This window comes from Mytilus trossulus, chromosome 2 (assembly GCF_036588685.1).
Source record: "Mytilus trossulus isolate FHL-02 chromosome 2, PNRI_Mtr1.1.1.hap1, whole genome shotgun sequence".
NCBI classification, from domain to species: Eukaryota; Metazoa; Mollusca; class Bivalvia; order Mytilida; family Mytilidae; genus Mytilus; species Mytilus trossulus.
The window spans coordinates 1,401,584-1,425,048 of record NC_086374.1 but is presented as its reverse complement, the minus strand read 5'-3'; the positions used below and the strand labels follow the sequence as shown (position 1 = coordinate 1,425,048).

Genomic DNA, 23,465 nt, shown 5'->3' with positions numbered 1-23,465 from the left:
AGAAGGTTCCCTTCCTATTAAATGGACAGATGGTTTTAAAACCTTAGGTTTAAAATTTAACGCTTTTGATGAAATGGTTTGTTCTAACTTAGATACATGCATAGAAAAAATGGAATCAATTATTAAAATGTGGAGGATCAGAAACCTTTCCTTGATCGGTAAAATCGTAATTCTTAAATCACTTGCAATATCGAAGCTTATTTATGTCATTTCATCTACACATGTACCAAGATCTTATGTAATTAAAATACAAAGGGACATTAATAACTTTTTATGGAATGATAGTACTCCGAAAGTTAAATCGGAAGTTATTCAAAAGTCTCCTAGCGAGGGGGGACTGAAAGCACCAAATTTTGAAGTACAGCTGTTATCCTTTCGTATCATGTGGGTAAAACGATTTTTGTCAGAACATGACTCTAAATGGAAACATGTTTCCAAAGCATTCTTCTCCCTTTTTGATTTAGAGGATTTATTTATGAGCAGATGTGAATTCGAGTTTTTAAATTTAAAAGCACCTCTTTTTTATATAGAAGTGCTATCTGCTTGGAAACGTTTCAAGGGTATTTTCATCCCGTTAAATGCATTTCATGTTAGAAAAGAATTTATTTGGTTCAATCCGTTTATCAAGGTTAACAGAACGAGTATTTTTTACAGATCTTGGTACACGAAAGGCATAAGGTTCATTAATGATATTGTAGATGATAAAGGCGAATTTTTGTCTCATGACGCTATTAACAAAAAATATAATTTGAATGTTACTTTTGTAGACATTCTTTCTATTAAACTTGCTATACCACGTGACTGGAAAGATTTGTTATTACAACAACACATGTCACCTAAGAGCAACTCTTTTGGATTCGTTTTTGAGCATGAGAATAAAAAAATGCCTATTAGCAAATTATATACTAAAGATGTATATTCACTTTTTATCGATCGGGTAAGTGTTTCTCCCATTTCACAACAAAGGTGGGAAGAAAGTTTTAATATAGAAATTAGTGACGAAAAGTGGAACAATATTTATTCACTAGCTTTTAAATGTACTATTGAAAGCAAACTACAAGCTTTTCAATATAAAGTGTTACACAGAATAGTCTCACATAATTATCTCCTTGAAAAATATAAACTTTCTTTAACTAATGAGTGTGCCAGTTGTAAAGAAATAGAAACTATAGAGCATAAATTTTTTGAATGTATAGAAATAAAACGATTTTGGAGAGAATTTTCTAATTGGTGGCATTTAGTTTTTGGAGTAAAAATATTTTTAAATAAAGACAGTGTCATTTTTGGTATATTGAATTCTGATAACTTAGTGTTAAACTATTGTATTTTACAGGCAAAATATTACATTCATTATGTAAAGTACACACAATTAGACATATTGTTTATATCTGTGCAAGCTTTTCTCAAATTTTTGAAAAGACGTCTGGAGATATTAGAATATTTATATCTTTCAAAAGACAAGCACGAGTCATTTGTCGACAGATGGGGGGAATTTATGGAAGTTATTAATTAATTAAATTTTATTCTCGATATGATCATGTATATTTAATGTATTCCAAAGTATCTTTTACTTGTATCATATACCGATTATTCAAATCATTTACTTGTATTTGTTTTTACTATGTCTTATTCGTAAAATATCAATAGTATGACTATGCCATATGTCAATCACTTATATATTGCAAAAATGTATGTATGTATGTATGCACTGTAGCTTGAACACCAAAAAGATCAATAAAAAATAAAAAAAAATAAACTTTTATAAATATGATAGCAATGAATGTCAGTTTTTTTTTGTATATATTGTAGATATGGACAGCCATATCAAACGAATATAATTAACATCCTGCTGAAGAAGACAAAAAGTTCAGAAAATATCACAAAAAAAAAACTCAAATACCATCAAAACGTGTCGTTAAGTGGTAAATAAAAAGTAAAATATAGTTGACCCTTTTCACCAAAGGGTATGCTGATATTAAATTTTACGTTTAAACATTTTTTAAACAAACTAATGATAGTGAAACAAACGAGGTGACTATATTGAACGTATCTTTCCTATCGAACTTCAAATAAAGGATACAGTAGCTTCAGTTAGGTCTGTCTCGTACCTTAACTTACATCTAGAAATTGATGATGAGGGTAGGTTGAGAACAAAACTTTCAGTACGACAATTCTAATGAATGATTTCAGCTTTACAATTGTGAGCTTTCCATTTCTAAGTAGAAACATTCCAGTAACGTCTACATACGGAGTACTTATCTCCCAGTTTATTTCCTTGATAGAGGGTGGCTGCTCATGAAGAAGCTATTTCATTTATAAAAACCAAGAAATTCCAAGTGGTGAAATTCAAAGCATGCCTTGGTAATTTTACATACGCCATCATGAGTTAGTTGACTGTTATGGAATGTCCGTTTCACAGATGATAGCACATATTTTACTTATATTTTAACTGCAATTCCGTTCAAGTTTCCCGAATGTGACTTACGTTATAAGGCTTATAACGGATTTTGTACTAATATCAGAAACACAACGACTTCCTTATCTTATGGGAGTATCAAATTACCCTTCTGAAGCACATAAAATCACCGCCAGTTTTGGGTGGGGTTCGTGATTTTCAGTCTTTAGTTTTCAATGATGTGTTTTGTGTACTATTGTTAGTCTGTTGGTTCTTTCCTTTTTAGCCATGGCGTTGTCAGTTTGTTTTCAACTTATGAGTTTGAATGTCCCCCTGTTATCTTTCAACTCTCATTTTCCTGCAACAGCAGTTTATGTTGTATCGTGTTCTTCTTTCACGAAAATGAGAATTAAGTGGAATCATGTATAAACTTTTGTTATTCTAATATTGTATAAATAAGATGAAAAAATATAAACTAGGTAAAAATAAGTTAGAATATAAAAGAATATTTAATAAGGTAAAGAAAACACAAAACATTTATAATTTATATACATCGCAAATGGTGGGGATCACTTCTCAAGAACTTGTTGTGTGTTGTACATTGTGCTTTTTAATTGTTATTCGGTTAAATTTATTCTTGAAACTCTTTAATTTACAAGAATCTTAATGCAATAGAGCGTCATCGTTAAATCAACCTCTTCATGTTGCCAATAAAATTGTCATAAATTAATAGGTAAAGGCTTTAATGGTCATGATAATGCTGATACTATAAGACAAATACTAGTAATTATTTATAAAAGTGCTTACCTTATTATTATTGTCTCTAAGGAATTCCACGACTGTCACGTGAAATGCTGCCAATAAATGACCATAACAGGTTAAGTCCAGCTGATGGTCATTTCTCATATCACAAAGCATGTTTATAGCTTCAACAGTAAAGTTCATTCTCTAAAAATAAATTAAACAAAAATGTCAGTCTGGAGAACTTGATTTATTTATTGTTTGTAATTGTGGCCTTGAACTTCAACTATAGATGTGTTCTGATATGGTTGCTGTGTGTCTATTGCTCTTTTTTAAGCTGTGTTTTTACAATTCCTACCTATCTATTGATTTTAAACATTTGCAACGGAATTTTACAATGTGTTGTATGTTGTTTTATCACACCATTGCGCCAAGTATGTCCCTAGTTTGACACAACAACTTTCCTACGAAAAGCAATTCAGTGATTGTCGTCAATGGTTCATGTCTGCGGCATGTTTGATTTTCGTAAATTCTATTGTTATAAATTATGCCATTAGGTTTCTCTTTCGAATTATTTCACATTTCTTATGTTGAGGCCTTTTGTAGCTGAAATATATCTTATATGATTTATTGTTTTCTCATTATTGAAGGTCATGCCCACATCCTTTTTCGTTTGCAATTTAACCACATGAATTCCTTATTTTAGATATAAATTAATAGTATTGCCTGGATTCAGTGATTTCAATGATTGTTTCAGTTGATCGGTAAACAATTGTCTAAACAGAACCATCAACACCGAATTTGACCTGTATTTCATGGTCAATGGCGTTATGATCAAAGCTTTAAAAACATTTGTCGAGCGTTACATAAATCATCTTCCAAATGTATGACGGATAGACATGTACATACATCACTATATACATGTACCCTACCTATTCTCCGGATGGAGATATAAAAACTACCGCTCTGATGTATACTTAAACGATAAACTAAAACATATAACGACAGATAGATACCAACGACAACCATTCATCTCGATTACATGCTCCTTTATTGAGACATGCAGGTGAAAAGAGCGGGTTTAAACGTGCTTGTGAGCGACCAATTAACAGTCCCGATTTAAGGGGAATCGTGAAACAACACAACACAAAAACAAAATGTAAATATCAATTAGAAACGGTTGAACTTATCAGATCGATAGTCAGCTGACAAAAAGTACCAAAAACATCATTGTTGAACGCAGTACAATGATCTTAGTTGTTAATGTCCGTGTCATTTGGTCTCTTCTGGACTGTTGTCTCATTGGCAATCATAACACATCTTATCTTCTTTTTTATAGTTGTTTTCTACGTAATTCTTTCTACGTAATAGTTCTTACCTCTTGTATAGGACATCCGGTGACATTGGTCAGAAAGGTGTCAAAACAGGACAAGGAATGCGTTTGACAAATCTGAGAGAAGATTTCAGAATCTTTGACCATGGCAGCTTTCTCCATCATTAACCCATTCCAATATGAAAACTCATCGTATAAACACCAATGTCCAGTAGCACAATTTAGAAGCAATGCTTCAATGACGTCATTAGAGAACATAATTCCATACACATCCCAAATGTTCAAGTCGACAAGAAGTGAAGAAAGCCCAGTACCACACAACTCTGTTAATGTAAACTCTGCCCCGCACCGTGCTTCCATTAAACCAGACGTCGTAGATGAAGGGCGAGACAATGTCGGTGATCGAGTCACGTTCCCATCGCTGGTAACATTTGTAGATGGTAGTTGTACATTACTAGTGTTTGTTACTCCTAATTGAGAAGATGTGGTAACTTTCGTGCTTGTTTGTGTTGGTGTTCCTTTGCTTGTTCCCGCCGTATTGGTTGAGAATTTGTTGGTGAACCAACTAAAAGTAGACGGTAAAGTCGTGCTATTAACAGTCATATTTTTTGAATCTCCAAGAATACTGTCCAACATTTGGGCAAATAATTGTCCTACACTCAAATGTTCTTCATCTCTTTTGGACTGTTTCAACTGAAATGCTGAACTGACAGTTAAACTCAAATATAAGCTTAGAAGAACGAAAACACTGAAAATATTGAAATTCATTATTTCACGAGCACCCAACACTTCATTCAGTGATAAAACAGTCTTGTGTAAAAATCAATGTAAGGTGGTACAGAAATAGATCTTAAGAAATCATTTTATAGAGATGTCCTTCTCTCACTATATATTTTATCAGGAGTATGTGTCACCTCCTTTATAATTATAAATGTAAACATACAAATCATTTCAATTCAATTTGATTGAGGCACCACTGCATCTAAAAATAAAGAGTAATTTTGTACAATATCTTAAAATCTACATTTCAAATCAAAGGTTTCAATAAAATAAACATAATATGAAAGATCGTTAGAAGGTATTACGGTGACAGTACATGGTTTCTTTAAATTTCGGACTGGGTTAAAACTTGATGTCTTAATATTTATACAACATTTCTTTATTTATGTTATTTATAATTCCCTTCTTTAGCTCCTCTAACAACACATGTCGCTCTGATTGATTCTGGATACAGATGTTTTAGTCTTTATATGTATAAATCTTACAAACTTTTATAAAATCGATAAACTTATTTCGCTGTACTGATTTCGTTGAAGTATTGGTTTAACAATATATCAGAAACCGTTAAATATCTAACCAACAATTATAAACAATGCGGATGAGAGAAAAAAACACCCAGAAAACAATATAGTATGCCAGTAAAGATCTCATCCCAACAAGTGTTTATTGGGTTCTATTAAACATGTGCCATAAGCGTTTAGACTACACATAATACGAACTCGGTGTTAAACATTTCTAATATCATAAAGATGTTACGTCTCATATAAACAGTAGGCGAAATTTTAAGAAATATTTTGTTATTCATGAGGGCTTTCGTTATACTTGTAATTATAAGCTTTCAACAATGAGCAAAACCCATACTACATAGCAAGCTAGTTAAGGCCCTGACATTACAAAATGTCAATCAATTACTGTGAGAAAACCAACATGTATATATAAAACAGCAAATGAAAAACAAACTTGATATACAGTAGCAAACGACAAACACTGAATTACAGGCTCGTGTCTTGGAACAGGCACATACAGAATATGAAGGGAGTTAAATATTTTTGCGAGCACCAAACTCTCCCTAATCTGACAGTGGTGTAACTACAACATCAGTTGCAAAGGGCTTGACTCATCTAAAAGATACAAAAAAAAAAACAATAACAAAATTATTAAAGACACAAAGTACTGATATGAGTGTACTCGTAGCTACCCATGCAAGCCAATAACAATTAAGAAAAATCATGTAGCCAAGACAAAATATCAATCAGTACACATCTAATTGGTTTAGTGTAAAGAAATCATGAATAACATGACTTGTGTAATGATTAGTTATATTGACAGAATAATACATATTAAGTTGTGTTTTGATTTATTGATAAGAAAATCAAGGTTTCTACCGGTGAAAACAATGTGAAACTGAAACATCTAAATATAGGAAAGGACAGTTATTGTTCTATCTATGCGCTTTATCTAAATGTCATTCCATTGTGTAATTTCAACAATGTATTGTACTATGCTCCTGTTAACACATCGACTAAGTCTACGTATAAGTGCTGTTCTTTGTCTCAAGGTCACTGTATAATGTACGGCCTTCAACATGGAACTAACAATCTCATCTCATTGTAAGTTTAAGATGTAAAACATGTAGAAACAAATACGGATACAGGCTTTTGAAAAGAGGGAATTTAGACTAGTATTTGAGAGGGACTGGTAAAAATGCTGCCCTAATCATGGTGATAGCTCTAAATTTGAAACTTACTGCCGCCCCCAGAAACCGCCTTATAGAACTGTAACGGACAACATCACTATATATGAGTCATTTTCAAAATCCGTCCATATTCTAGTATGGCTGTCCTGTGAGAAAAAATACGGCTATTGCATTACTGACAAATTGAATTCATAGACTTGTGTTGTGAAGTGGATCCCCCTTTCAAGTTAACTTGATTATTTTTTAATATTTTATTTTATTTTATTTTCATATATCATTTAACCTGAATAAAAAATCTCACTGAAAAGACTTTGAAAACCTCAAATAAGTAAAACTTAACTTAATATAAGTTGAATTATGAAAAAAAAATGTAAAAAACAAAGATAAAAAAACGCCTGTCACGTTTGAATGATGGTATCCTACATGTGCTTCTATAGTTGCAGTAGAAAAAGAAAGAATAGGTACATGCATTTTCTTGGAAATCGTACTCAAAGCTCCTTAATTACCACTAACTACATGCTCCCACTCCAAAATTAACAAATATCGTATTTAAAAAGACATCTTTATAATTACAAAATTTTGAAAACCAGACCCATATCAGTTAGCGATAATCATTGCAGAAAGTTTATTCGGGTGGACTGAATTACAATTGCAATAAACAATCTGGTCGAAGAGAGAAAACAAAGTTGCTTATAAGAAAAGTTTCATTTTCCAGAATATTTAAAACTAAGGTCTTTTTTTGCAAACTTTCCGGAATAATAGCGGTAAAGGTCCGTTATTGACTTTGGAGCTTATAGTTTAACTTCAACCAAAAACCTAAAAATTGTGAAGGTGAATCCACCGGCACATGTGATACTAGATCTAGGCTACTTAAAGTTATATCTATGGTATTTTTCAATTATCTTGACAACTGAAAGCTAATATTTTAATGGATGTCATTCCTTATCAAGATCAATCTCCGAACAGGCCTGATAAGTGATGACAACCCCCCTTTTTTCATTTATCATCATGTTTACACTTACCTTTCAGTGGCGGATCCAGAACTTTTCATAAGTGGGGAGCTCCAGTCATGCTTCAGTAATTCCCTATATAATCAAACAATTTTTTGACACAAATGGAAAAAGGGGGAGGGGGGGCAGGCCCACTTGGATCAGCCATACTCCAAATAATTATGACGTCTTGAAAGTGGGTCTCATTGGGGGGTTTCGATCCCAGATTCCGCTTACTGTTTTGTCAGATTCCCGTATCCCGCTTACACTATGTTTATAAGTAATTCTCATTTTTTTGTCATTTCCCGGGTCCCGCAAGACCTCATTTCCCGTTTTCACGCCATAATTATTTGACTTTCACGTGTCATGCTTACAAAAAACGGCAATCCCATGTCAGGCTTAGACTTTGATGAGACCCACTTGAAAGGCTATTATATTTTTTTTCTTTGAAGCGTCGATGTAAGGCCTCAAAGGAAAAAGTATAATCAGGGATGTCATTAGAAGCCGGCAACCGGCGAAAATCTCCGGTAACTCGAGCTGTCACCGCCGGTTACTTTTTCTCTTTGAAAAAAAATTAATGAGAGAAAATCCAGGATTAAAAAATGACAATATGTTTGTGCAGTGTGTAAAAATGGATACACTAACACAGTTTATTGTAGAGCTACCGAGATCTGTTCATCAACTTGTCACATGTTTACAAAATTTGTTGAATATCGGAACATCGGGTTTTTTCTAGTCTCGGTAAGAATGTTGCAATGAGTTCCGAACGAATTTATAATTATTTCCCTCCTATGAATTTAGGAGCACTAGTACTGGCTCCGTTTTATCACGCTATGGCGGCGCCGGACAAAAAACGATGTAAACAAGGTTCATTGGACGGTTTTTAAAAAAAACAAAGATTAGAAAATGATGCAGGTAATTAGAAAAACTATATATACATTTATTTCAAAAGTTTTTAATAGAACATATCACATTCTCCAAAGATTTTAATAATAATTTAAAGTGACACTTGACTTTACCTTCGTGTCACTGGCAATTTTCTAAATTCCTAAAATTGACTTGTGAATTTGAGGTTCGAGATTGAAAAGAAAACTATGAACCACCCTTAGTATTACAAGCATTTTCAAGTTGCTAAAACATGCTTTCTTTAAGATACACATTGTAAAGAAATGCCGGGAGAAAAGGGGGGGGGGGTAAATAAAATATAAAGATCGTAATTATGAAGCTATTATTATTGGTATATTTCTTGATTCTTAAATTAATTATTAGATGTGTTTGAAATTGAAATAACTTTGTGTATTTACATTTTGAAAAAAAATATAGAACATTTATCAGAGTGTAACTAATATTTGCATAAAAAGGGACAAATATCCGTGATAAAATTAAGCCATCATTTTAGATCTGTATTGATAAAATATATAGAATGACTTATTCCTGTTTGATTTACATTGTTTTCATTTTGTTTATTTTGTTATTTCTGTTTCTGCAGCATGCAACTTTTTTTTACTGTGGGTCTGATTGAAATATCCTACCTTACACCATGTACACGGGGTGCATTTAGAAAGCGCTTCTGAAAACAAAACAAATCCCTTATAATAAATAGTTTCTTTTATAAATAAAAAACTCAGAGCGCTGATATAAACTGAAATTACTATATTTGCACGCCAATTGGTAATAGTAGTCTCAGCACAGGCACTTGTCTCAAAAAAAAAATTTCCTATATACCTTAATATAACACAAGGTACTTAACTAAATTTTTTGAAAAATGACACCCAGTCCCGAATTCACGTTATTTTTGTATTTCTCGGTTGTCAAACCTACTTAAAGTTAATATGCCGTAAATCTAAATTGATTTATCTACACAATGGTATATGACACGACTATCATTGTTGTCGGGATCATTGGTAGCAGGCCTCAGAAGTCGGTCAACGGGATGTTTTTTGCATTCGTCTCAATTTTTGGCAACACCCATGGGACTGGGTGTCATTTTCTAAAAATTTAGTTAAGTACCTTGTGTTATATTAAGGTATATAGGATTTTATTTTGAGACAAGTGCCTGTGAGTCTCAGGTACTATGAGGGGGGTAGGAGGGGTCCTGATCCCGAAATCCCGGACTTAAAAAAACAAAATCCCGAGGTCCCGAATTTAAATAAAGTAAATCCCGACGTCCCGAAATCCGAAAAAAAAGGATTCCCGGATCCCAAAGGATCAATTCCGAAATCCCGAGCTTAAAAACAGCCGATCCCGGAGTCCCGATAAAGGTCCTATCCCCCCTCTACTATACTATGACAAACTTTTTAATATAATTTTGCAAAAAAATGTAGGTACATGTAAGAAATAACAAGGATTTGTATAGTTATACAAATCCTTGGAAATACTTACATCTTCCGATTTGTAATGAAACTCTTTTTCTATTAATGAAGTTGAGTAATTAAATAGCTAGTCATCCCACAATAAAAAAAAGTTGGTGCTTTTGATATTATTTTATTTCGTTTGCTTTACTTTGCTTTCTTTTCAGTACATCATAATTGACACCAAAATGGTCTTACCTGGTATATATTACAGTCAAAGCATTGCTGGAAGTAACAGTGACCAAAGCTTTAGCAGAGAATGTGAAAATAAAATAGTTCAATGATGTGTATTTTGTTAATAGTTTTAGTGTAGAGTGTATATGAGAGGGGGACTGCGGAAGGGAACATAGGGTTTTATATACCAAAATAAAAACTGAGGAAATGAATTTCAAAACTGGGTGAACCAATTAATATTATGTAACCTCTGTGTATGGATTGTTGCTAAGTGCTCAGTCGCAAACATTACATGTATAATCAGAACAAATGAATGCTGTCTTGTTGAATGTAACATACTTTTTAAGATCTAAGAGCTGTGATTGTTAGGGATGGGAAAATATTGGTAACCATTACTGGTTCGGTGTCTGACTGCCAGCAGAAAATATTTGAGCATTTGTTAGGGGAAAAAATATATATAAACGTCATCAATGGTCATATTTATCTTAATAAAAAAAAAACTAGATTCACTGGAAATGAGAACATATATACAAAATGGAAAAAAAAGTAGGCATACTCCCCTATATTGAAAATATTTAAAAAATTTACCTAAAATCTTTAACGCATGGAAAATATTGATTTAAACAACTTTATTGGAAAACTTTCTGATATCAGCAAAATGTGAGAAATTTGCCTATCAGCCAATGCATTATGCATGTTATGTAAACTTTTAAATTGATAAATCTATGCAAAATTTTTACATATCATATCTAACTGTGTACTTTTGAGCTTGTTTGGTGGTTGTAAATTCAAGAAAACTATATATTTCAGGAAATTCAAATTCTTCAGTTATTCTTTTCAGAGCTATTTTTTTTTTGCTTGGCGTTTTGTTTTGCATTCAGTTCTTTGATTTTCATTTCTGTTTTTTTCATCTTTTGTTCTTGTTACTGTTTCAAAACTGGTTCTTAAATTTCCTCTCTTTTCTTTACTTCATAGATGGAAAAAAACTAGAGGAGCCCTCAAATGAAACAGATAAGCCTGATCAAATTAGTCCTGATACTCCAGTATGTTCGTCAGAGATTTCTCTCGTTACTAAACATTCATCTGAGGAAACTCCAAACCATAATACAACTAGTTGTTCTTCAATTAAACTCCTCCTTAGCACAATGTTTGATGGCACCAGTAAAGTACATAATAAAATTATCTGTCAGGAAAACTGTACATCACTTTCTAATGATGAAATTAAACGTGTGTCTGGTCAGAAGGATAAGTTCCAGCATAATTGGCTGCAAGACAAAGCTATTTCGTTCTGCTCAAAAACCACATACTGGTGGTTAGTTAATGTTGAAGGTTGTGGAATGTACTGTCTCCTGTGCAAAAAACACCACACCATTAATTCTCAAAATAAAGCTTCCTCATTCGGAGACATTCCATCGGTGAGGATGAAGAAGTCAGCATTGACTGATCACATTGCTTCTAAAAAACACCAAGGTGCAATTGAGGCTGAAATGCTTAGCAGGGTGTCAGTATTCCAAAAAGAATTGACGGAAAAAAGTCAGGTAGAAAACAATGTCCTATTTATGGCCTTTTCTGCAATGTACTGGTTGGCCAAAGAAGGCATTGCCAATGAGAAAATTTCAACTTTGCTTAAACTTTTAGAAAACATAGGTTTGTCTGAAATGAAATTCTTTCAGCATAGATCAAGAGCTTCTCTCCGTGACATCTTCACTACATTAGGCCTACAAACAGAAAATGATCTTGTAGAAAAGGTCAAAGCTGCAGATTGTTTTTCTGTCTTGCTAGATGACTCCTCAGATGTTTCAACCATAGAGCAGATGATTTGTTATGTAAACTTTTGGAATGGAAATGCTTATGACATTAACTTTCTATTCATAGAAAATGTTCTGAAAAATGCATCTTCTGCAAATGCAGAAAACCTGTACAATGTTGTAAAATCTAAACTTATTTCATTAGGCCTTGATATGAGTAAATTATCTGGTATTAGCACAGACGGTGCATCAGTAATGGTTGGCAAAAAGGGAGGGCTTGTTAAAAAATTGAAAGATGACAACCCTGCCCTTGTTGCCATCCATTGTATTTGCCACCGTCTTGCTTTGGCATGTATTGACACATGTGGAGATTTACAGTATATTAAGGAAATGGAGGGTCATATGACGCACATTTGGAAGATTTTCCATTATTCTCCTGTCAAGTTAGCAGCTTTAATGAAGGCCCAGACAGAAGTCCACAAGATGACTCTGTCTGAACCCGCAAGAAAGCTACTAACAAGGACGATGAAGAAAGCATGTCAAACTAGGTGGCTTTCATTCAACAATGCTGTACAGAGTTTATATCAAGAGCTTGTTCCAGTTATTCAAACTTTGAACTTGTTTTCAGGTGATGCTACCTCCTATGGTTTAATGAAAAAAATAGCACAGCTCAAGTTCATAGGAACATTGTACATACTTCAAAGTGTGCTGCCAATACTCTCAGACTTGAGTAAGTTGTTTCAAAAGGGAAATGTCAATTTCTTCATGATATGTCCTGGTCTGGAGAGTACGCAGCACAAGTTGAGGTCTTTGTCGAAGGATGACATTTTTGATTCCTTGAGAGCTGATCTGAGTCCCAATGGTCTACTTGGTACACTGGACGTCACAGTAAGTGAGTTTACCATGAGTCAGCTGGCAGTCACAATGTCCAAGTATGTGGATGCTCTTTGCAAAAACATTGATGCTAGATTTCAGCAGTCCCCTCTTCTGGCAGCATTTGCTGTTTTTGATATCAGATGTCTACCAGAGAGGGGGACTGATGAATTCAGTCAATATGGAAGCAAGGACATCCACATACTTGCAGATCATTTTTTTGGGACTCAGGAAGACACTGAAGAAATGCTGGCAGAGTGGATCAACTTTAAGTTCAATCTTTCCTCCTGGAAAAAAGAAGTCCCTATGGAAATTTTGAACTGTAAAGTTGAAGAAACTCCAATGGAGTGGGCTTTGAAAAAGCTTCTGATCATGAAGACGTCCATGATCCACTTCTTTCCTCACCTAGTGAAGGTGGCAGAGATTATTATGACTCTGCCAGTGTCAAATGCCTGGCCAGAGAGGGGTTTCAGTAGAATGAAACTTGTGAAAACTTGTTTGAGGAATAGATTGCAAAATGACATCTTGCAATCTCTTCTTCATATAAGTCTGAACGGTCCTTCACTAGGGAGTAAAGAAGCAGACAGCTATGTCAGAAAAAGCGTCACAACATGGTTGTCTGCAAAACCAAGGAGAAAGTTGCCAAAAGTTAAACCAGTGCTAGAGAAAGAAAAGGAGCAGGATCCAGCTGATCCAGTAGCTGTAGCAAGCTGTAGCACACAAACAGAGGAAGCATCCAATCTAGACTTACTTCAGTTGGAATATGACAAGGCTGTTCGTGTGCTACAGTTGGCTAAGTTTGCTCAAAAGGTGGTTAGTGGAGATGGGATTATTGATGATTTCGAGTATGAAGAAGATAATGATGATGATGACAATGATTTTGATGTTTGCAATGATTATTAATTATGATAATTAATTAACACTTGACAGTTATTTCTCAAAAAAAGTTTAATTGAATCAATGATGAAAGATTTTCAAAGTTTCACTGGAAGGTGTGTCACTATCTAAATATTTGAAATATTCCACCATGAACTGTATGAAATGCATTGCATTATAATAAAAAGGAAGAGAATAATGATCAGATTTTTAGATTTGAAAAGTCAAACCTCAGAATCATTGTCATCGCCAGATCAAATTTATAACAATATATGTTAACTTTGTTTTTTTGTTAAATTGAATTAAAGAAATAAAATCTTAACGCATCTTTGTAATCATAGTGCCTGAAAATTTTCCTAGAATTAGATACATTAAGTAAAATTAGTGAATAAAAAAAAAATGTCTTTATATATTGAAAAATGTCTTAAAATAAGAGAAAAAAATTACAATAAAAAAGGTTTTCAAATTATGAAATTAGGTGCCAGGAGAGAGCTAGAATGCATATTTTAATACCATTTACCCCCAGAGCTTATGTGGCCCTTGAGCGGGCCCCAGACCCCCGGCCGTGAAGGCCACCTCGCTATGCGAGGTGGGAGACTCGCTTCGCGAGTCTATCATTTCTCCTGTAACTTATCTTATTTCTCCTATAACTTCAAAACATAATGAAATCCCTGATAATAGCCTATCAATAATGTTTAATTTCATATTGTTTCTAAATATGTATTTTGTGTGAGCCAAGGCTCCGTGTTGAAGGCCGTACTTTAACCTATAATGGTTTAATTTTTAAATTGTTATTTGGATGGAGAGTTGTCTCATTGGCACTCACACCACATCTTCCTATATCTATTTTAATTTATGTTTTGTCTATTATCCATTTTGTTTGTAATTCATATGCCTATAAGGCCCTTTGATTAGGAAATAAACATATTTGATTTGATTTGATTTGATTTGAATTGATTTGTTACAATTATTTGGACTAGATCCGCCTATGCCTTATTGTTTATTACATGTATTATTGTTAAAACTTGTATCGTGAATAGGGCTCTTCACTGTTAGTTTGGCTATATTGGATAGGGGCAGATTTTTTAGAAAGAGGTAGAAATAGTATGAAAGTGTGTTTCCAAGCAACTGCTCTGTTTCAATGATTTTTTCCCGTATTTTCACATCATTTTTACCTCCATTATGAAAATCTGCCCCCTATTCAATATGGCTGAACTAGCCGTGAAGAGCCATATTGCCGACATGATCTTAAAACATTTATGTTCCTCTGAAATGCACAGAAATTTCATGTGAATATAAACTATAAAAATGATAAAAAGAAAGACATTTCATGTTTTGTAAAAAAAAATCCTATACTGTAGATTCATTTATTTTCTTGGGTACAAATTTTCGTGGATTATAGAAATTCATATTTGTGGATATTTGATTTCGTGGTTTGGGGGAAGTCTGCATACAATCCTATTGAAAATTTATTTTACCATGTATTCTGTCATGAATGTTATATGTTGAACATTTTAATTTCATCGTTCATCTGTACCCACAAAATCCATGAAAATTTGTATTCAACGAATAATAATGATATATAACCAGGTAGTTAACTCATATTTTTTGATAAATTTCACCTAGTTGCGAAATTCTGTTATTTATCAATTTCTAGGTTGTCAACTTATGCAGTAGATCTAAAATGATTTATCTACACAATGTTGTATAACATGCCTACTTTTGTTGTTGGAATCTTGCGTAGCAGGCCTCCTCAAGTATGTCAACCTTAATTATTTTGTCTTCCAACACCTGATTGAAAATATAAGACTTCCTGTAAATGATTATGGGAAAGACCTTGCTAAAAATAAATGTCTCTTAGAGTTTCTTAGAGTCTTATTTTATACGTGAAGTCCAGAGAAAATCTCAATTGCATGTGTTCAAATGGCCATATTTGTTTTATTCAGAAGTAATTGAAAAATTTCTATTCACATAACATTTATATTATCATGACTCTTTGATCATATCAAAACAATACATGTAAACATGATAAATATCTTTTCAGATTGAACTACAGTTAAGATGAATTGCAAACAGCTGTTTTCACTGAGAGCAGGGATTCGTATCCAAGATGTTCTAACCAAAATTCAATTAAAGAACAATATTAGCATTTTATCCTCAACATGTCATAGTGGTGGAACATTAACATTATTGAGGCAAAAACACATGTGCTGTTATATGTCAGATTCTAGATATAGAATTACATTTAAGGACAAGACAAAAGTATCCAAGTCTGGTTCAGTTTTAAGTTTTAGTGATATTTTTTATCAACAAAGTAGACAGAAAGGACATAGCCATTGGCAAAATATTAAACACACTAAAGGTGAACAGGACGCTATAAGAGGAAAGGATACACAAATGTTAACATTAAGGATAAAAAATGCTCTCAAAGGTATTTATCAACAATATTATAAGGTTATTAAAATTTGTGATGTTAATTTTGTACTTAGCATGTGAAGATACTTGCAGGGCCCTTTTGATGCAGGGTTAGAACTTAAAAATAAATCAGCCTCTGCTATATACAAGAAAAGCAGAAATTTTAAAAGTAGCCCACACCAAATTTTAGGGGGCATTAGCCTGTGGGCCTCTGCTTATTTCAAACCATGTGATGAAAAGATAGTTACATAGGCCTCATAGAATAATACTTGCGATGTTTCTGCAAACATGTTGAAAATGATTAGAGAAGGTACAATTAGTTTGGCAGATATTGCTTTTCTTTTAAAGTTTTTATTTGCCACCAGAATAAAAAAAACAACAACATTGGTATCATATATATATATATATATATATATTAATAACAAACAATTGTATATTTCAGATAATGCCTCAACAGATCCTAAAGTAAACAATGAATTGGGAAGATGTATTGATTCTGCTAAACAGAAAAACATTGCTATGGACACCATTCTTAGGATAATCAAGAACACAGTAATTATATTACTACTAACATTTATAGGCCTGTCTAAGATGGGACCTTTTATGTTATATCGCTGTCTCTAACACTTCAGACAATTACTTATCATGCTCATAAACATTTTCACCAATTTTCATAAAACTTGGTCAATTGATTATATCTGTGGACAGAAGCTTTCTTTCAATTTTTATCAATCTTTTATTTTTCTATTCAGATTCATGGCACTTTATTCACAAGGTATTGGATTTTTAAATTTTTCTGACAATAATTAAAAAATGCTCTGAGCAATTTTCATGAAACCATATTTTGATGGAGTAAGTACGCAGAGAGAACCACAGACATTTTGTCAGGAAATTTGGCAATCCATAGAGCTCTTCTTGCAAACTTGTTGACGGAATAACTTATGAATGTAAAACTTCATCAATGTATAAATACAAATTGTACTAATTTCAGTTTATAGAAGTGATTTTCTCTTCAGGCATCAAAGACTGAGAGTTCTCGTGAGGAGATAATAGAATGTTCCGGTGTTGGTGGATTGAAGTTTATCATACAAGCTTTTACAGATCTTCCAAAGAGAACCAGACCAGATATTCAAGGCAAACTTAAAAAATTTGGGTAATTAACACTTTTGATTATTTGACTAATTAATCATTGACAAATTAACCAGAATTAAACCACATTAAAGTCTAGGAAACATAGAGACCTGGTTGACAAAACCTAAATAGTCAGAATTCAATGATGATTTCAACTTTTCTTGCTTTCCTCTGATTTCTTCATTGTGATTTCAAGTAAGAAGGTTACGATGTCTGATGACTTCACATAGAAACAACATCTTATGTAGATCAACTAAAAAGATGTGGATTTAAATGCTGTTGAGGTAATTTTTGATGAGTTTGAAGTCCAATCAACTTGAAACTCAGTACACATGTTCCTTTTGAAACGATCTTTCTAATTTTAACGCCAAATTAGAGATTTTCTCACATTTTCACGGTGCACTGAACATAGAAACTGACAGTGCGGATGGGGCATCCGTGTACTGGGGACACATTCTTGTTTTAATCTGCCATGAGAGGATATGGTAGAATCTATACATATTAAGCATAGTCGAAGGAATCTCCCTACAGACAACTACTGGGATTCATATTTGTTTGCAGTTGCAAGTCGATGCTTATATTAATGTAGCCATTTTGTTATAGTAACATTAAATTACACAATTCAAATATAGTTTCAACAACATAAACTTTAAGAAGTTCAGTAAATAAAAGATACAACACTTTTTTTGTTTCTAGGGCAACAATAGATAAACAAGGTACAGCTACACGTAGTTTTGAGAGGAAAGGTTTTGTAGATGTTGAGCTCGGTGAAGGAGACAGCAGAAACCATGATGATCATATAGAATTAGCTATTGAAGCCGAGGCTGATGATGTCTCCATGGAAACCAATGAGGAAGGAATAGATATACTACAGGTAGAAATACTTTACAGTAGTTACTAAAAGAGACTTACGAATAATAGCAAAATCAATCCAAGCTGATTAGACATAGAGGGGGTCTCATTGGGGGGTTCTGATCCATGGAACCTGCTTACTGTTTTGTCAGATTCCTGTATCCCGCTTACAGTATGTACGTAAGCAATTCTTTTTTTTGTAATTTCCTGTGTCCTGCTAGACTTCATTTCCCGTTTTTACGGCATAACAATCTGACTTTCAAGTGTCACACTTACAAAAAAAAAAAACAATACCGCATCATGCTTAGACCCCAATGAGACCCCCCATAGAGAGTTGAAACCTTTATTAATAGTTTATTAATTTTACAAGTTATAATGGATACTAAAAATCTTATAACATTCTGTGGATTCATTATTATTGGTTGGATACCAATTTTGTGGGTTTTGTGGGTACAGGAGAACCATGGTTTCAAATGTTCAACAAATAAAAAAATTCTATATGCTTTGTGTGAAGAGATTGGCAAAACTATGCATTGAAATATCCACAAAAATGCAAGTTTTCCTCAATCCACGAAAAATTGATACCCACCAAAATAAATGAATCAACAGTATATTGGAAAGCACTTGTTATTTAACCCTGCAATGCATGTAATTTCAATTGATTATTTCATATAATTGTTAAAATATAAAGGCTATCTGCCTCAAATAACCACCACACATTTAAATTTTTTAACAAAAGTACCTTCCAACCTTTAATTATTTCTGTAAAAGCCCTATAATAATATCATGTCTTATTATCTATTTCAGTTTGAATGTAACTATTTAGTTGTGAACCAAGTGAGGAAGTATTTACAATCTAAAGGTTTGAATATAGTTTATGCTGAATCAGTGTTTATACCAATCCAAACTTCAGTTGTTCAAATGAATTCAGATAACATGGAAAAACTGTACAAACTTATAGACAAAGTCAAAGAGGTAGAAGGTGTAGAAGAAGTGTTTATTAATGCTGAGCCAGAAAGTTGATGTTTATTTGAGAATTAAACTTATTTATAATTATATTACTTAGCTTTAATTTATTTCCTTATGCCAAGATGAACTATATCCCCCTCCTAAGAAAAATAAAATAAAATCTCCTAGTTTTCATTGGATTGTAAACAAGGACCATAACTCTGCACACAATCATCTGATCAGAACAAAATGGGAACTTGTCACAATAAAAAAATACACAAAATATCAAATCAATATCTTCAAGCATGAAGAACAAAAATGTGGAAAACTGAGTTGCCAGACTTACAGATGGACAGACAAAGGGACAGAGTTCAAACCTAAGAGTCCCCTTCAACCTCCATTTTTCGGCCAGTGACCCAAACAGGAAGTTGTATAAATGACTGTTTTTCCCGGAATGGACTAAATAGCGATAAGGTGTATATAAATTAATGAATAACTTCAAATGTCAATATTTTGAAATGGGCTTGTGGGAGGGGAAAGATCACACACGGGGACAAATTACTTTATTTCTACTAAGTCATTCTTTACATGAAAGCAGTTTAACTTCTATCAGATAATTTAGGTCAAAGAGAATTCAGCCTGTTTTCTTAATGGAGTCTAAAGGTTGTGAGAGTTTGTCAATTTCTAACAGTATTTGTAAGATTCCTTTGTGTGATATAGTTTTATCATTTGTTGATATTACCTGTCTTCTGTCTTCATCAGTGCACAGTTGTAGCATTATCTCAATAACTAGCAAAGATTTCCACTCAAACACCTGCTAGGAACTGCCTTTTATGTAATTGGGTGTGACCCTCCTTCTCTGCTTGTCGATGTTCTCTATGTGGTTTTGAAATGAAGATCAGCAATAAATGACAGTTCCTTTTTGTTTTGGTTTTCTCATTTGAGTGTAGATTTTGTGTCTTCAAATAATATCTTCTTTTTTATATTGTGATTTAGAGGTCATGTGACATAATTATAGATTATAGTTGAGATGACCAATGATAATCTGTTAATTGCTATTTTACCTTTGACGATGTTGTCAATTTCATGTCAATTTTGTTAGCAACGCCATGTGCCTCCTTAGTTTCTGGCACGATAATTTTCCATCTCAAGCGAGAAGCATGATATGAAAAATTATCACAAAAAAAGATCTAAGGAAAAATGCACAAAATAGCGATAAAACTGGTGTATCCACAGCAGTATAATGATCTTTGGCAATAGATATTATCATTACTAATATTAAGGATCAAGTATTGTGATTACTGTTATAGTTATAAAATGAGTGAAGGCTACACACACACACATGATTGGAAACCTCACAGTTGATATCTATAATATCCACTATGATAGTAACATGGCGGAGCAAATGGTTCAGGGTGTAGTATTGGCTTGTGCAGCTGAATGAATTTTCTAAATTATTTCATATCTGGGAGGATGTGTGATTTGCCATGCATATACAATCATGTAGTGGAAATGTCTATCTGAGCAGGAATCAAAAGATGACCTTATTCAGTGTATGCCAACTTGAATTATTGTACATGTCTGTTTGAACAGACAGAAGGTCTCTTAACATTGACCAATTTTCAATGGTTTATTGATCAGCTTTACAATGTTGGCCCCAACCAGCTCATATCTCATCATAGCTCCTGAAAACTTTGTCAAGCTTAGTGGAAACTTTTAGTTATTCCACATGACAGACTCTTTTTTATTTAAGCACTATACATGGACAATAAAAAACAGATGAAGACATAAATTCATATCATCCTTTTAATCAGCAATTCTGCCAAAAATAATATAACAATAACAAAGAATCAAAATAAATAGAAAATATTATTTTTTGTATGATGTTGTTAATTTACAGTAATATATTCTTATTTGTTTTCTGCTCATTTACAAAAGACATTACAGTTATAATTTATGTATTAATAAACAAACAAGTTAAAAAAACAACATTACACATCCAAGACTTCAAAACACTATATATATCACAGCACCAATTTGACTTATTTTATGATTTTATTTAAAATAGAATGCTCTTTTCATATATTCAAGAAAAAAATAAAATGACAAAATAATTTACAGGAAAAAGCATTGTTAATCCTGAATTTGTATTGATTTAACGAAGCATTCTCAAATGGCAGAGTTTAAAATTTCTAAAAGAATAAAGTAGCTTGCAAAGAATTGTAAATAAACCTTTGAAATGAAAATTCAGAAGATTTAACAGTAAAATCCCAACTTTCTAATGCATTTAGATACCAAGGCTTTACATATGTTATAATAAGTACCCTCACGTTAAAATAAATAATCAAATGCCACAATTAAACATCAGATATTGTACGTAGTACAGCAACAGAATTATACATAATATCTCCCAAATAAAGTCAAGTAAGTCATATCCCCAAATAAATACCCATGTTACAGACAGAATGTTATCTCATTCATAGTCTCCATGTTTTCCCGTCAGAAATGATAGAAATAACATGGAAAACTAGAGGCTCCAAAGAGCCTGTGTCGCTCACCTTGGTCTATGTGAATATTAAACAAAGGAAGCAGATGGATTCATGACAAAATTGTGTTTTGGTGATGGTGATGTGTTTGTAAATCTTACTTTACTAGTCTTGCTGCTTACATTTATCTCTATCTATAATGAACTTGGCCCAGTAGTTTCAGTGGAAAATGTTAATAAAAATTTACAAATTTTATGAAAATTGTTAAAAATTGACTATAAAGGACAATAACTCCTTAGGGGGTCAATTGACCATTTCGGTCATGTTGACGTAATTGTAAATCTTACTTTGCTGAACATAATTGCTGTTTACAGTTTATCTCTATCTATAATAAAATTTAAGATAATAACCAAAAACAGCAAAATTTCCTTAAAATTACCGATTCAGGGGCAGCAACCCAACAATGGGTTGTCAGATTCATCTGAAAATTATAGGGCAGATAGATCTTGATCTGATTAATAATTTTACCCCGTGTTGGATTTGCTCTAAATGCTTTGGTTTTGGTTTTTGAGTTATAAGCCAAAAACTGCATTTTACCCCTATGTTCTATTTTTAGCTGTGGCGGCCATCTTGATTTGATAGTCCGGTCACCGGACACATTTTTAAAACTAGATACCCCAAAGATGATTATTGCCAAGTCTGGATTAATTTGGCCCAGTAGTTTCAGAGGAGAAGATTTTTGTAAAAGATAACTAAGATTTACGAAAAATGGTTAAAAATTGACTATAAAGGGCAATAACTCCTAAACGGGTCAACTGACCATTTCGGTCATGTTGACTTATTTGTAAATCCTACTTTGCTAAACATTATTGCTGTTTACAGTTTATCTCTATCTATAATAAAATTTAAGATAATAACCAAAAACAGCAAAAATTTCCTGAAAATTACTGATTCAGGGGCAGCAACCCAACAATGGGTTGTGAGATTCATCTGAAAATTATAGGGCAGATAGATCTTGATCTGATTAATAAATTTACCCCGTGTTGGATTTGCTCTAAATGCTTTGGTTTTTGAGTTATAAGCCAAAAACTGCATTTTACCCCTATGTTCTTTTTTTAGCTGTGGCGGCCATCTTGATTTGATAGTCGGGTCACCGGACACATTTTTAAAACTAGATACCCCAAAGATGATTATTGCCAAGTCTGGATTAATTTGGCCCAGTAGTTTCAGAGGAGAAGATTTTTGTAAAAGATAACTAAGATTTACGAAAAATGGTTAAAAATTGACTATAAAGGGCAATAACTCCTAAACGGGTCAACTGACCATTTCGGTCATGTTGACTTATTTGTAAATCCTACTTTGCTAAACATTATTGCTGTTTACAGTTTATCTCTATCTATAATAATATTCAAGATAATAACCAAAAACTGCAAAATTTCCACAAAATTACCAATTCAGGGGCAGCAACCCAACAACGGGTTGACTGATTCTTCTGAAAATTTCAGGGCAGATAGATCTTGACCTGATAAACATTTTTACTTCATGTCAGATTTACTCTAATTGCTTTGGTTTTTGAGTTATAAGCCAAAAACAGCATTTTACCCCTATGTTCTATTTTTAGCCGTGGCGGCCATCTTGGTTGGTTGACCGGGTCACGCCACACATTTTTAAAACTAG

General features: G+C 33.1%; 3 protein-coding genes across 3 annotated transcripts in view; 2 read left to right on the top strand and 1 right to left on the bottom strand.

The window, feature by feature from the left end:
* The window catches only part of LOC134706211 (uncharacterized), a 31,136-nt gene extending 25,747 nt beyond the window's left edge, over positions 1–5,389 (bottom strand). Inside the window, exons 1-2 of the mRNA XM_063564947.1 lie at positions 4,515–5,389; positions 3,203–3,343 (exon numbers count right to left, since the gene is read on the bottom strand). Of these exons, the coding sequence (XP_063421017.1) occupies positions 3,203–3,343; positions 4,515–5,237 (864 nt within the window). The 5' untranslated portion in view covers positions 5,238–5,389. The remainder of the gene's footprint in view (positions 1–3,202; positions 3,344–4,514) is intronic.
* Positions 5,390–7,722: 2,333 nt separating this feature from the next.
* Positions 7,723–19,415, top strand: LOC134704847 (probable transcriptional regulatory protein TTE1135). The gene is made up of 6 exons (XM_063563628.1): positions 7,723–7,832; positions 16,001–16,387; positions 16,814–16,923; positions 17,388–17,524; positions 18,199–18,376; positions 19,162–19,415. Exons 2-6 carry the CDS (start codon positions 16,018–16,020, stop codon positions 19,375–19,377), a joined length of 1,011 nt encoding a protein of 336 aa, XP_063419698.1. The 5' UTR covers positions 7,723–7,832; positions 16,001–16,017; the 3' UTR covers positions 19,378–19,415.
* LOC134708649 (zinc finger protein 862-like) lies at positions 11,605–13,983 on the top strand. The gene has a single exon (XM_063569296.1). It carries the CDS (start codon positions 11,605–11,607, stop codon positions 13,981–13,983), a length of 2,379 nt encoding a protein of 792 aa, XP_063425366.1.
* Positions 19,416–23,465: the final 4,050 nt, after the last annotated feature.